Source organism: Silurus meridionalis, chromosome 2, assembly GCF_014805685.1.
Source record: "Silurus meridionalis isolate SWU-2019-XX chromosome 2, ASM1480568v1, whole genome shotgun sequence".
In the NCBI taxonomy this organism is placed as follows: domain Eukaryota; kingdom Metazoa; phylum Chordata; class Actinopteri; order Siluriformes; family Siluridae; genus Silurus; species Silurus meridionalis.
In genome coordinates this window covers 30350148-30366529 of record NC_060885.1, presented here as the reverse complement: position 1 = coordinate 30366529, position 16382 = coordinate 30350148, and the positions used below count along the sequence as shown (strand labels likewise).

At 39.7% G+C, this 16382-nt stretch overlaps 1 protein-coding gene across 4 annotated transcripts in view; it reads left to right on the top strand.

Moving 5' to 3' along the window:
• Positions 1-1921: 1921 nt before the first annotated feature.
• ldlrap1b (low density lipoprotein receptor adaptor protein 1b) overlaps positions 1922-16382 on the top strand; it is a 37724-nt gene continuing 23263 nt past the window's right edge. The window contains exon 1 of one of the 4 annotated variants that reach the window (XM_046866808.1): positions 1922-2233. In XM_046866808.1, coding sequence (XP_046722764.1) covers positions 2149-2233 — 85 coding nt within the window. In that variant the 5' untranslated portion in view covers positions 1922-2148. Of the gene's footprint in view, positions 2234-16105; positions 16313-16382 lie in introns of those variants that run through there. The other 3 variants (XM_046866802.1, XM_046866824.1, XM_046866815.1) reach the window with 3 other exon arrangements.

Below are 16382 nucleotides of genomic sequence, written 5' to 3'. Positions count from 1 at the left end.
AGTTGTGACAGAACAACCGTCAGTACAATTTAAGAAGTCAATGGCTAGTAATACAAAATTAAAACAACCTTGTGATTACTTTCTATTAAATGTATTTACTTATTGCCAGAAACGGAAAATAACTGTGGCACAATGGAACAGATGAAGCTTTCAGATTAGATTTTGATGTCCTGCCTGGGTCAGATTCAGAATTAATGCTTTGGTTTAGGGGATGGAATGGCATTCTTAGACTTAAAAGTTCTATCTAGCACTGTGGGAAGTGGTGAGGTTCTATATGAAACCCTTTTGAGAAAAGTCCATCATGACAATATTTTGTTATATTGTGCTATTGTAATATTAGATGCTAATAATTCGAATTTGGAGTGAGTTTTCCTTTATACACACCTGCATTTTTCTGTTCTGACACAGGAGCTTTCCACATTTTGCCTTGTTTGCTAAGGTGCGTGTGTGTGTGTGTGTGTGCTTGCTTGCTCATGTACACCTGGCTTAGCAGGTTTTTTTCATGACATTTTTGCACTAAGCTATCCTTAATTGAGGGTCTGGGGAAACGTATTGACAACATTAATGCAGATCCACGTTTTATAATTTAAAAAATTTACCCATTTCCTATATCTTTAATTTTCCTCATTCGCACCCTAAGTCTCTGGCTGCCTCTATTTATGTTCCTCTATCTCTGTCTTGCACTAAACTGCAAAGCAATTATTCCAGCACAGTGTGTTTAAGTTTTGAGGACTAGCCTGTGTTTAACTGGTAAGTGGACATAATTAAAGGTCTCGGTCCTTGGTGCTGTTTGCTTCACAGAGGAGGCTAGTAGATGAGCTTACGTTAAGCCCATTTGTGCTTCCAGGTTTTGCAGAAGTCTGCAGTCTCTAAGCACTCACACTGAGTTGTGTATTGATCTTAAATAACCATGTGATCTTCAAACTTGTTTCATTGTGTTGTTTAACGTTGTCCTTCATCAACACAATGTTTGACCACCTGATAGCTGATGGTGCTGTCACTGATCACATCTCAGTCTAAAGAAAGCAGGAGCCCTTTAGTCCTTCCAGAGCTCACTGTACACTATAATTATCTCAAGCCCTTTTAAAATTCATGTCTCTGCTGTGAAGCCCGGTGTGTTTTTGAGCAGAATCACCAGCACTCAGGAATGCTGAAGGACTGGATTCTTCCTGCATTTCTGCTTTCACTACAGGACCCGGGGTGAAACTGACAGACAGATTCGTCCCCTCTTCACAAGGCGCTGTGCAGGTTTACACTTTTTCCCCCCACGGTTAAGGTTTGAGTGTGATTGTCCTCCTGGATACGTCCTGTCTCTTCCTCTGTGGCTGATTGACATGCATAAATCTCTTTCCTTTATACACTATTCTCCTTACTCTTACTTTGGTGTTCCTGAAAATCACTCATGCAGAGTGGTTAAGGTCGACCGGAGGGAAGACTTTTGCACATCTCTAGGGATGAATATTTTTTAAGCACCATTTGATCTGAAGACATGATGTGAATATGAATAGCACGGGAGCAAGAGGTTGTGTGTGTAGATAATTTCTTCTTTGATATATATACACACACGTGTGTGTGTGTGTGTGTGTGTGTGTGTGTGTGTGTATGTGTATATATGTGTATATATATATATATATATATATATATATATATATATATATATATATATATATATATATTACTGTTTATTGGCTGGCATGTATTAATACAGTAAAATTAATTCAATAACTAACTATAAATACAGTGTGTGTGTGTGTGTGTGTGTGTGTCTCATACTATAGACTGATTGCAGCATTTATGTTTTCGGCGTTTATTGGCTGGTGCGCTACTATATTTCAGGGCTCATTCAAATATTAAGTTCCGCCCACTTATATATTGCGTCATTACGTTGCCGGGATTATTTGCATATTTAGCCCCGCCCAGTTGTGAGCGTGTTGGACTATCCTGGCTGGATTGGCTTTAAAAAAGGGGAGGAATATAATCCAGCCTGGGCAGAAAGAACAAGAAGGAGAAGGAGGAGGAGAAGAAGAAGTAGTTGTTTCTCCCCAGACTGGATAAGTACAGAGCAGGGCTGAGGGTCTGAGGAGGGGGGGAAAGGGACGGAGGAGAAAAGGAGTGCGGGGTCTGACCTCCCGATCAGGGCGACGCGTTATGGACGCTTTAAAATCGGCGGGCCGGGCGATCATCCGGAGCCCCAGCATTGCCAAGCAGTCATGGGCTTCAGGGAGACACAAAAGTGAGTTGATATCCGGAAACCGTGATAAGCAGTGACACTCAACCTGTATGAACGTGTCCTGGAGACGAGGCTTGTATCTGTGTAGCGCTGAAAGTTTCTATTCCTTTTCCGGTTCTTGCTTCCATGGTAAAGCTGGTTTATGAAGTCTAAGCAGTAACAGTGTAACTTGGTTTTCTATGTATGTTCTCCTAAAAGCTCAGAACACCACCTAGAAGAGTAACAACAGCAACACGTTTTGCCAGCATGATGTAATTCTTGGTTCCTTTCTTCTGATAGTTCTGAAAAGAGGAAACACTAAATCAAGCATGGACATGAGCTGTTGGCTTTTCTGCTTTAGAAATAGAAATGGAGTGAGAAGAAATGTTTGTTATTTAATGTCTTTTCTCCATGAACACTGTCCACACACCGATTAATAGCTTTTACAGCAGGCTTCCAGTTCCCATGACGTTCTTCAGGTTCCTGTGCCTCTCAGCTTGGATTGTATTATGTCTATTAGACTCTGTAAGACTCTACACGACTAATCCCTGAATCCTCTACACTTCCTCTCGGCTTGTGTTTTGTTTTTTTCCATCATCTCGCCACGTCACCGAGAACTCTGTCTCTCATATACAGTATGTACACAGCTGCTGGAGTCAAATCACAGACCTCCATGGGTGTGGAAGCCTCCGTTCCTGCTCCCAGGCAAAGAAGCTCAGAAGTCGCCCTGGGACTTTATCTGCATGTCCATCCCCTCGAAACTTTTCTCATTTATTAATTAATAAGTTAACAATTTCCTCCCTAAAATGTACACACACACAGCTAAAATTCAAAAAGCTTCTAGGCAAATTTTTACGGTAAAAATACCAGATTCAATCCTTCATCCAATCATGTTTATATAAACAGTCCAATTTTAATATTTTGGGATTTGTTACAGGATTAGTGTTTGGGTTTTTTTGGCAAACAAAATAAAGTAGTAGTGATTTAGGTATTTTGTGAACAGCCAAAAAATTGACATGCAATAAGTGGGATTTATTACCTGTATTTTTGATGAAATTCTGGAGACTGTGGTGATCTGGGAATTACATCATTTTCGACCTCCAGGTTTGTTATTGTAACGAGCTAGCCAGCTAACTGTGATGAGAGATGTATGTAGTTTAATCTGAAGCGTACTCTAATATACGTTGGAGGAAAGATGTGCCTGTGTGTTAACTGCTGATTCTGTAAGCGGCCATTGACATCACTTGGTGGACTGAGTTAAGGAGGTTTTTGAGTAGGAATTCCTAGTTGACCTTTTGTTTTCCGGTTTGGAATTGCGAGTTACAAAATAAAAGCCAATTGAATCATAGCTCAAAAATGCAGCTTGTCATCATAACAACAAAACCAGCAAGCTCAGTCCCGAAGACGGAAACTCTTTCAGTTTTACTTCTGAATGTCAGTTGTTGCTGACACTGTTTCCAAAAATGTCAAATACACGTCTACTACGGCTTTATTACTGACCCTGTGGTGTATTATAAAGAATGTGTTCATGCAGTATAAACTACTGTCTGAGCAGCTGTTAAAAAAAAAAAAAAAACAACACTTTCTAACCAATCAGAGTTGAGAATTCATCAGCTCAGCCTGAATGCCTGCCAGTAAACATTGTTGCTGCTGATTAATCAGTGGAAGAGCTAATTAGCTTGGCCCCCTCTGCTTACTCACTGTGGATGTTTGTAATCCTTGGATGACAGACACAAAATAGCGTTGCTAGGCAGTGTGCTTTGGCCTCCGTCGCAGGACGAGGGGTGAAAGTGTCCACTTTTGTCTCTATATGTCAAATACATATAATCTTAGTATCTCTCGAATTCATAACCCTCTCTCACGAGGACGGACCGAGTGAAGCGTAACTGGTAGGTCGATACAGCCGTGGTGGCTGGCTTGGAAACCATCAGCATCCCACAGGATTCAGACACGACTTTGATCTCGATGTGCGAGTGCGACTGAGTTCACACTCCAAACAGAGATGCATTACTTTAGTCATGCTGCAGCGGCTTTCACTGAAAAATCCCCACCGTGCCAGGAGCTTAGCTGCCTGCCGTCCCTTTTGTTTGCCTGTGTAAGGGGAAACTCGACCGGTCCTCCAGCTGAGCAGCCTGTTGCCAGCACGTGTGTCTCTTTAGGGCAACATCTGATGCTTTTGTTTGCTTTCTTTAGCGGCTGCGTTTGATGCGCATTAATGAAGGAAGCTTGTTCCAGCCCCATTGGGCAGGAGAACCGAATGCGGAGCGTGGTTGATAACTTCCGCTGCATAGTGACGACTACAAAGAGAGTGTCTGAGTGGATTGTCGTGAACAAGTTTTCCGCTGCTGCAGGGAGCGCTGTTAAAATGCCACGAAGACAATTGTAGTTCCTTGCATGAATTGGGCTCTGCTTGTTCATAACGACCAATCGCAGGCCTCGCACAATTGTCTGTGGTCTAGAAACCTGCACTTCCACGGGAGCACCGCAGGACCCGATGCAAACGAGTGTGGTGTGGATCTGATGCTAGGAGTGGGCAGTAAAATTTCATTACTAAAACTTTCTTTCGGCTTCTCCCATTAGGGGTCGCCGCAGCGGATCATCCGCATGTTAAATTTGGCACATGTTTTTACGCTGGATGCCCTTCCTAACGCAACCCTCCCCATTTATCCGGGCTTGGGACGGCACTAAGAGTGGCTGGCGTTGGTTCCCTGACCGGGCATCAAACCCGGGCCGCATCGGTGAGAGCGCCGCATCCTAACCACTAGACCACCAGGGGACCCTACTACCTGTCATTACTGACCCTCCCAAATCCCTGGAAATGCGAATACCTCAAAATTCGCATTTCCATTAATTTGATTTTAGAATCCATTCAATGACCATCAACTTTCCGAAACATTTACGTTTTTAATAGTTGATTGCTTAAAAAAAAACTTTGGACTGTATGCAGAAATCAGACATTCTCCAGACGTCCAGCATTTCCCTGCATTTTAGACATGTTTCAGCATGTCGGCTGTTTATAAACAGCAGCGCTGCTGTGCTTTTTATACAGAAGCGATTCCCTTTAGTCCATCATCAGTCAGTTTTCGAAACACCGCACTGCTATAAGCCGACATATTTGTTCGATGCACGAGTTTTTAACCCAGCAATGACACTGAGGTGCCTAAAGTCCGGTACATGCCGTCATTTCAGTGTGGCAGCGCACTTTTCTGCATCGCATGCGAACTGTTTCCTGCACACAAAGCGATGCAGGTTTATTTGAAATTGTTTAGGGCGTTCCGGCTGACAGCAACTTTGCAGCAGCCCGTTGCACTCTGACAGTCTTCTGTAACAGGAAATAGTCCACCACTACCGTTTCACATGTCGAAGAATTTTCATCTACTTCATATGAACTGTGTCGAAATCAGGCCACAAATCTTCATTACTTCAACTGCATCGATGTTGGCTGTTATTACAGAAAAAACATTAATTCACAGGTCCGAGGGTTAAGATTTATTAGATTATATTAGTCTTTCTCTACATAGCAAATGTTTATTTTATTTTTATTCATTAATTAATTTATATATATATATATATAATTAATTCGTTACATTTTTACATTTATATAGCGCTTTTCTGCAGCACTCAAAGCGCTTTACATATGAAAGGGGGGATTCTCCTCAACCACCACCAATGTGCCGCATCCACCTGGATGATGCGACGGCAGCCATATTGCGCCAGAGCGCCCACCACACACCAGCATATTAGTGGAGAGGAGATAGAGTGATATAGCCAATTAATATGAGGGGATGATTAGTAGGCCAGCGGGCAAGTTTTTGGCCAGGATGCCGGGGCACACCCCTACTCGTTTTCGAAAGACATCTTGGGATTTTTTATGACCACAGAGAGTCAGGACCTCGGTTTAACGTCTCATCCGAAGGACGGGATATATAAAAATTAGGCTGTCAATCGACTTAAATATTTAATCACATGATTGTCATGAGTTAACTCGTGATTAATCGCACATTATCTGTTCTAAATGTATAAAAAATTAATACTTTTCAGGTTTTTAATTCTCTAATCAGCATGGGCATGGACAAATTTATGGATGCTTTATGCAAATGTATGTTTATTATTAGTGAAACCATATTCAACATGGAGCATGAAGACAATAGAATTGTACATGTTTTAAACTAATTAGGGTGTTTATAATTACGTAAATCATCAGGACACTAAAGGGAATTTTTGCTATGTTTCCACACGGACGGTTTTAATTGCCGGATGTGTGCAACATGGTGGATTTTGGTGCTTGATTTGAGACTTGGCGCATCAGTAAAACAAATGTTTAGTTTGTAAATTTTTCGGTGGAGTTTATTATTTTTTATATCTGAGTAAAGAAAGGACATCGTAAATAAATGTGTGTTGCGTTAAAGGTTTTTTATTTCGCCTCTTTTATATATTTTTTTGTTTTGAATGAAAAACGGAAATTGGTCATGCGTTTATAAAATCCGTGGTGTTAAAATGAATTTGAACGCAGTTTTGTACAAATAAATACAATAATAAAAAGCAGAAAACATATTTAAAAATAGAAATTCAATGTCACGTTCTCATGCTGTTTTTTTATTCACCTACATTCCCCTCATGAATGTCTGAATACTTCTGATCCATCATTAGAGAATAAAACAGCATTTGAATCAATTCAATTAGAAACTTTTCTATTATTTATTTCACAAATCGGTGCGAAAAAATACCCCCAACCTTGATTCCGTCTTTTCCTCTCTCTCTCTGGTTGCCAAGAATCTGCTTTCAGTGGCTGCCGGATACCCAGTTTCTTCTTCACCAGAGCCAAAGGGATTATCAGGAAGGGTGAAACTCACTGTAGCGCCACCGTTTTGACAGCTCGGCACTTCCAGGCTTGTCAGCTGTAGCATAAATTGCCGTGGTACAGTGCCTTTCGCATATGTTAAAAAAAAATTGTTTCGTCCGGGCCACGGCCTTCACCTGCTCGAGCTGTGGAGATTATGAGAGAGTTTATTTAGCAGCACCAGACTTTGCAAATCCAATACTGTATATTCATTAACCCTGACCGCAGTGCTGTATATTAATCAATAGCGCTGATGTTTTAAAACTCACTGAAACACACACTGTCCCTGCTGTTAATCTCAACCAATACTAACGTAGTTCTATGAAGCACATTGCATGCAAATTATTATTGGTGGAGAAACAAGTCAAATATTAACAGGCAGAGAAGTAGAGGTATCTGTGGAACCCCCTTTTTTTTTTTTCCACGAAGAGCCTTGTGGAAGTCAAAATCTGTGTTTTCCAGCAAGACAGCTTGATACCGAGTTGCCATATTGCAAGTTGCCTCCCTAATTTTAGTATATATTTAAAAAAAAATCACTTCAGCTTCCCATCTGTCTGCTTTTGACAGACGTGACGGCAAAAATAACAGAAATACAACACCTAAGTGAATGTCAGATCGATCTATTTTTATTTTTTCTCTCCGTAGCCTCCCCATAGCAGCGTGAACAGATTCAGATTCTCGTAAAAACCTACAGAAATTATCCATATGTTACATATGTCAGGAATCAAGTCTACAGAATGCATTATACTTAATAAAGCAGCGAAGCAGGAATATGAATCCTGGCTAAATTTAGTTACAGCCTGGGTCATGACCTTTTCTTGGGGTCGGTTTACACAATGAAGAGCTACCGATTACGTCATGGATTGCTTTCGGATGGGCGTCACAGCAGGGCTGACGATCTCAGACTCTCCCATTGTTTGTCTTTGTTTGAATGGCAGGTTTAAGCAAAGAATTTTTACGATGTTGTGTGTGTATAAATTAAGGCTTCAGGTATACAGTATAATGCATTTTGATGCGTTCTGGATTGGGATATCGCCGGCGTTTCCTCGGCAGCTCAAAGGATTACGCCGGTGTTTAAACGTACACACTTGTATGATCATTTGCATAGTGCAAACGCTATTGTATTGTATTATACGGCACTCAATTCCAGGCAGCCATATTGCTCGGAAATATTGTGAAAGTGTAATTTGGGGAAATTGGATCAGTCTGACTAAGATAATCGTGAATGCAAATTACAGCCATCCTTCTTTCATTGTGGAAGCGTGTGATGGTCACATCCTCGGGGGAAATGGTACCACACCCAAACTCCAGTGAGAGCTCCTTCTTGTGGGATTTTTTTTTCTCTACTACTACCACTCTTAATTCTACTACTGTTTTAAGACTGGAGACAGAAAGTCTGGACAGAAAGCACAACACAAAAGATCATATGCTTGCTAACTTGCTAAAGCTTGATAATGTTATGGAAAGTCTGGTCGCACTGAGGATAATTTTAGATAGTACTTCGAAAAACGTTTTTTATTTTATAAAATAAAAACGTTTAACAGAAACCACAACAATGAATCCTCTTTAAAAAAAAAAAAAAAAACAGGCTTTCTTTACCCTTTACTTAAATGTGTTTCCTTTAATTGCAAAAAATAAATTGTCATGTTGCTACATTTGACTTCGTCCCAGTGGCTGTGTTTGCCAAGTTCTAATGGCTGCCAGACCCTGGAAATTTCTGTGGCGATGGAACCACAGTATCGTTAGTAACTTAACTCCTTTAAACATCTATGAATATTATTTTTATTTTTTGGGGTTTAAATGGCCGAATGCGCCAATACAGTGGAACCTCGACACTCGCAACCTCGATAGTTCGGGACATTTCATTTAAAATAGTAAGCCAAAGTTTGTACTAATAAATTACATGAAAATGTTTGAAAAACTATTTTATTATTGTATTATTCATTTGAAGTAGTAAATAAAACATTTGACAAGTAATTCACAATTTTTGTTAAGTTTACAGTACATGTACAATTCCCCTTGAAAAAGGAACCATCAAAAGGAGAGTCAAAACCTCGCCATTTTTTTGTTAATCGCGAGGGTCATATAAGGTAACCCCCGCAAGTGTCATGGTTGCACTGTACATTGGTATACACCTAAAACAAAAAACCCCTGAGCAGATAGACTCTTGAGAGTGTGTAAAAACGTGAGTATCTGTTCTGCTTTGTATAGATATGATAAAGAAGACTGATATATGTGTGTATGTATGTATGTATGTGTATATATATATATATATATATATATATATATATATATATATATATATCCCATTGGTATTCGACTGTATATAGTGGACACTTCCACCATAACCGACTCTTCTGCATTTTTTCCCCTTTAGGAACGACTGATTAAAGACTAGGGTTTTGGTGCTGCTTGTTCAGCACCTTGTTAGAAACCACAAAGCCGGTGCACGGCGTCTCATATTCTCTTACACTGTAATTTCATGGAACTAGCTTTTAGTTCAGAGCCGGACCCTAACCTTTAGCATGTCGTACGGAGCAGCAGTTGGATTTTGTGCACGGAAAATAGCTACGTTTTTTTATTCTGTAGTAGCAGCTGATTCATGTAGATTTATTCGACAGATGCTTGAATGTATAGGAAAAAAGTATGATTGTTGGTATGTTGAAAGATGTTGCTTAATTATTGTTTTTGTTGTTGGAGACTCGAGTGTTAGCAGTAAAGCTGTAGCTTAGTGTTCTTTTTGGGATTTTGGATTTTCTTTTTCTTTTTCCCCAGAAACTAGTTTTTATGATGTTTCATTTGACAACTTTTTGTTTAATGATTTTCATCTCTAAAAAATGACTGTTGGTTCAGCTTGAACCTGGTTAAATACACCAATCAAGGTGTCATTATATTGTATAAATAAAGAACTGCACATCTTATACAGTTGTCTAAGTACTAGAAATAACAAGTCTTACACTTTCTTTCCTTAAACTTTTTGTGGAAACTGAAGGCTTTTTGTGGTTTTTTTTTTTACTGCGTTTGGACTTCCTTCTCTGTGTTTACTGAAGCACTGCCTGAAATTTATAATTGACATCTTCAATAATTCTTAACTTGTACATCTATGTTTTATGTGTGTGAATTAAAATCCAGGGTCGAGGAGAGGTTTAAAAAAAAAAAAAGGGAAGAAAGCAATCCGAACGATCTCCACTGATCAAAAATACAGACCGAAGCTGCCTCATATATAATAGAATTTAAAATATGAACATCCCATTCCACATTTAATATCCGCTCCCCTCTTCTGGGAAGATGTTCCACCAGATTTTGGATTGTTTTTGTGGAGATTTGTGCTCGTTCAGCCACAAGGGTGTTTGTAGAGTCAGGTAGCGAAGTAGTTGAGGTGAGGAGGCCTGGGGTGCAGTTAGTGTTCACGAAAAATTTCATGCTACTACATCCAAAGACGTCTAATACAATCGTGTGCCTCCAATGTTGTGTTTGTGGAAGAACCACGTATGGCTGGAAAAAGTCAGGTGTCCCAATGCTTTATTGTAATCTGTAATTTATATAATCATCATTGTCGGTGCCCTGAAAAAGCTTTTTTATCGCAGTCACATCTGTAATTTTGCTGTTTAAGCTCTGAAGCAATCCAAATTGTCCAACTGGGGCTATTTACAGCAACTCCCCAGCTTTTAAAATCCCATTAAAGCAGCAGGATATTTATAGGAGGCTTTGCACAGGTTCTGCAAACGTATCAACTTTGCTGCTCCGTCTCACGCCTCTGCCGCCCTGACCCCTACAAACTGTAATCATTAAACAGTCCACAGTAACATGTAGCTGTAAGTGCTTGAGATGTTCAATTCTCAAAGCTGATTGGTCAGAATTGATTATACTATGAGCACTGAAAGAGTTAAATAAGGTTAAATAAGTTATTATTTCTCTAGTATTAGTAGTTCTAGTATTATTTCTCAGCTGATTCATGTAGACTTGTGTCTCCAGTGTCAGTGGTAAAGCTATAGCTTTTTTTGGGATATGGGAATTTTTGGTTTCTAATTAAAATCAGTGTTTATAACTGTTTATAATGTAAGTGATTAGAGGGACTTGCTTTTTTATAGACTTTCAACATTAAACGCAACTAGAAATGGCTTATAAGTAAAGTATTATTATCAGAATGCATTGTAAACTAAATAAAGCACTTCAGGATGTGCCGTTTTGGTGAAATAATCAACGTCAGGATCGTAACAATACCTCTGCTTTGAGACTAGAGTCGTTACCCCGCCTCGGTGATTACTGTGAAAAGACTTCTTTTTGTGTTTTATTGATTTCTTATCATATCTTCTCATCTAAGATGCCTGAGTGTGTTTCATTCCAACGTAAAACTTAACATTTGCAGGGGTTTTTTGTTTGTTTTCTTTTAATTTATGATATCCTGTGATATCCTGAGCAATTTTCCTGGATTTAAGTGGGAATTCCCACTCCAGACTCAGACTATTATTGATTTTTCATTTCATTTTCACTGTACATTCAGAAAGTATACACAGCACCTAACCTTTTCCACAGTTTGTTATAGCCTTATTCCAAAATGGATTTGATTCCTTATTTTCCTCAAAATGCTACAAACAATACCCCATAATGGCGACGTCAAAGAAGTTTGTTTGAAACATTTTCAAATTAAATACTAATAAAAAAATTAAAAAATCACATGTACATAAGTACATAAAATTCACTGCCTTTGCTTAATACTTTGTTAAAGCACTTTAGGCATTAATTACAGCCCTTAAGTCTTTTTGAGTAAGATGCTACAAGCTTGGCCACCTATTTTTTGGCAGTTACTCCTGTAGCCATTTCTACTGCTATGTGCTTAGGGTTGTTGTCCTGTTGGAAGATAAACCCTTGCCCCAGTCCGAGGTCCAGAGCGCTCTAGAGCAGGTTTTTTATCAAGGATATCTACATTTCTGCATTCATCTTTCCCTCAGGCCTGACCAGTCTCCCAGTTTCTGCCACTGAAAAACATCCCCACAGCATGATGCTGCCACCACCATGCTTCACTGTAGGGATGGTATTGGCTAGGTGATGAGCGGTGCCTGGTTTCTTCAGGTGCCTTTTGGCAAACTCCAGGTGTGCTGTCATGCGCCTTTTACTGAGGAGTGGATCCGTCTGGCCACTCTACCATACAGGCCTGGTTGGTGGAGTGCTGCAGAGAGGGTTGTGCTTCTGGAAAGTTCTCCACTTTCCACAGAGAAACGCTGGAGCCTTGCCCTTCTTCCCCTGTCACTCTAGGAAGAGTCCCGGTGGTTCCAAACACCTTCCATTTAGGGATGATGAAGGCCACTGTGTTCATTGGGACCTTCAATGCTGCAGAAACTTTGTGCCTCGATACAATTCTGTCCCAGAGGTCTACATACAATTCCTTGGACTTCATGGCTTGGTTTGTGCTCTGACATGCACTGTTAATTATGGGACCTTATATAGACAGGTGTGTATCTTTCCAAATCATGTCCAATCAACTGACTTTACCACAGATGGACTCCAATCAGGTTGTAGAAACATCTCACAGATGATCAGTGGAAACAGGATGCACCTGAGCAAAATTTTTATTGTTATGGCAAAGTCTGTGAATACTTATGTACATGTGAGTTTTATTCTATATAAATTTGCAAGGATTTCACACTTCTTCAACATTGTCCTTATGGGGAATTCTTTGTACAATTTTGAGAAAAATAAGAATGTTAATCCATTTTGGGAAAAGGCTGTAACAGAAAATGTGGAAAAAGCGAAGCGCTGTGAATGATTTCCGGATGCACTGTAATTGCACGTTTACTTGTCATCGTTAAGTTCGGATTGACACTGATTTGTGCAATTCAAGTATGGGACTCTGAGACCATATTTCAGGAAACACAATTATAATTCTGGTGCTTTGGGAATCAGATTTCAGAATTGGCTTCACAAGTGAATGAGAGGGAATGGAATTATTTTATTTTTACCAGTTACTGTGGATTTCCTTCTGAAATGCTCCATGACATTTTGTTTGGATGGTTTTTCTGCAAGTTGGCATCTGGCAACTTCACAGCAGCTACACTTTTTATTCTTGAAAAAGAAAAAAGAAAAAAAAGGGTTTTAAGGAAGCATGAATTATTTATTTATCGAGACTAACGAATGCATAAAGAGACCCTTGAAAGTACGCTGTAAATTCGTGGTCTTATTATTTGCTTGCGGTTGCGACTTGCGCAGAGATCACACTCGGTGCCTTTTCCAAATCGCCATGTCGCCCTGTAACCCTCATTGTAATGCGGTAGTTTTGCGAGGTCTAATGATCCTTTGTGTGCTAGAGGTTATCCTGTAATATTTCCATTACCATCAGTTTTGGTCTTGATAGTATTGATGTTCTCATGTATCAGAGTGTGTTTAATGTCCTAAATTCCTAATGTCATTATACAAAACACTGTTATATGAACAGCCAATTCACACGTAACTGTAAGTTCCCACTTCAGAAAGACTTTGGACATTGGACTTTGAGGAAAAACAACCTCTTAATCAATACTAAAAAAACAAGTCATTTACCAAACCAAAGTTGGTGTTGAATCTATTATGATCTCACATGTTGGGGTGTTAATTTAAGTGTTGCTCAGGAGCACCTGGTTCCACAGCACCTGGCTGTATACGACTAAAAGGATGTTCCTTTCAGAAGAAAGGGCATTACTCATAATCACACACTCTGTTGCACATGATATTTATGTGACGTTTATTTATTACTTAGAATCACACTCTTGGTGTCACCCAGACGAGAATGGGTTCCTTTTTTTGAGTCTGGTTCCTCTCAAGGTTTCTTCCTCATACCATCTATTGGAGTTTTTCCCTTGCCTTACATTCTGTAAATGTAACAATGAGACAATGTCCATTGTCCAGCAAAAGTGCTATGGAAAGAACCTTAAATTAAACATCCCCAAGAAAGTCCAGCATGCTTTTTGAGCACAAGCATGTCCAGTGTTTTTGCCCAGCTGACTACACCATGCAGAATTTCTGATTCCTGGAATCGGATTAGTGTCTAAAAGGTCTGATAGCTTCTCCAGTGCTCAGTGCTGATTCCACTTTCTGCCTCGTCAAGTTGAGTCTGGAAAACACTCTTAAATAACCAAAAGTCGCAGTGACTCTGTATCTCTAAAGATAAAATGCTGTATCTATCTATTGCAGATTGACTCTGCAGGTGTCCCTGTGTTCTGCTAAGGCTGTCTGAAATATCACACCTGCCCTTTCTATGGAATCAGTTGCAGTTCATATGGCTTCTTTTCAGGCACACCTTAAGGCACAGTAATTTATTATGGGCATTACAAATCCATCTTTAATCCCATCACAGATGTTTTCTGGTACTTTGTCACAAAGACGGCGATTACAAAGCTTTGGGCACGATGGTATAATGTCAGCTAAAAGAATGTAAGTACTTCCTGCTCATTAAAAATTAATGACTGTTAACCAGCAGCTTTTCTTAATGAGCTGTATAGTGTTAAAAAAAGACATTGTGACTGATGTTGAAATACGTTTACCATTTGAACTACGATAAGCATTTATGTTAATCTGTGGTTTCTGAAGCTGGTAATTCTAATAGATCCTCTGCAGCAGAGGTAGCTCTTGGCATTTTCATCATAGCGTTCAAATATTTTGGAGATTTTTTTTAATGATTGACCTTCATTTCTTAAAGTAATTGACATAGTGTTTCTGGCCATAATATGGATTTGTATAGTTGTTGTATTGGCACAAGGGCTTTTGACTCTGTACTCACCCTTTCCTCTGCACAAAAAGATGGTCTAAAGCAGTGGTCCCCAACCCCCGGGTCGTGGGTCAATTGGTACCGGGCCGCACAGAAAGAATACATAACTTACATTATTTCTGTTTTATTTATTATCTGATTCTGAACGAGGTTTTATTTTGGAAAATAACCAGTTTCTCTCCTCCACATCTGTCTATGATTCACTCATGATGCCTCGGTCACATGTCTTACCTCCATCCGCTACCTTCTTAAAGGGGCTGCTCTGGCTGCTAAAACATAATACATTACCGCTAAATTCAAACCCCCAAGCGAGCAAAATGAACAAAAAACAACACGGTGGATTCACGTTTATTATTATATTTAGAAAATATGATTTTTACCAATCATTTTATTTTGTTGTATTTATCCACCACACCTTAAAGGCTGGTCCGTGAAAATATTGTCTGACATTAAACCGGTCCGTGGCACAAAAAAGCCTGGGGACCACTGGTCTGAAGCACATTAAAAAGGCAAGAAATGTCCATTTCTTCCACTCTTGAAAAGGCACACCTGTGAAATAAACACCATTCCAGGTGGCTACCTTGAGAATCTGATGATGAGTTTGCTGAGCTGTCCTTAAACATAAATGTAGCTACTTTGGACAATCTGAAATATAATACATATTCTGGGTTGTTTAAAAATGTTTGTGTTTACTGCATAATTCCATATGGGTTTTTGTCTTAGTTTGGATGTCTTCAGTATTAATATTACAATGTTGAAAATAAGAAAAATAAAGCATTGATGGAGAAGGTGTGTCCAAACTTATGACTGGTACTGTATATAAGCATGATTTGGAATGTGTGTTTAAATTATACCACATTAACTGTGCGTTTCTTTTTAAGTTTATATTTCGATGTAAAGATTTAAGGTGGAAAGAAAAATTAGTTCTTTTTCTCACTTATGTCATAACACTCATTCGAGCAACACCATCTCGCTCTCACTCTCTTTCTCGATATCTTTTTCTTTCCTTTGGTTCTAGTAAAAAAAATGTTACACAAAATGGTTCTTGTATTCGTAAAAGCAAGTAAACATTCCTTCTTTTAATAAATGAGGTGAAGGTTAGGCTTGGAAATACTTAGCTCTGGCATTACACAAGTTAATCGGAGCGAAATAGTAATACAACTTGATACAGTGTGTGTGTGTGTGTGTGTGCCCTGTATCGAGTTGTGCAGAGCTGAAAGTAGCATTGTGTGCCGGGTGGAACACGGAGATATGCAGGTGGGCTGATGGCCACACACAATGCCCCATTCACCATCTGCCATCATTCCGGCGCTCGGCCCTGTTCTCGTCTGTCGCCCGTTCCCTCTCGGTGGCACACTTGTTATTTCTTGTGATCGCAGCACTGTGGCGTGGATAAGACGTTCCACTCGTTCGACCCTTCTCCTCTTTCTGCGGTCACTGACCTTGCATTGTGGATTTGGGAGATGTCGAGTTTCACTTCCCGAATCCGCGTCGCTCCTGGCAGTCTGATATCATCGGTATGGTATGTTCCTTCCTGTGCTGCTTTAAAGACAAACAATGTGGCAAGATAATACAGAATCTTTTTTTTTCTC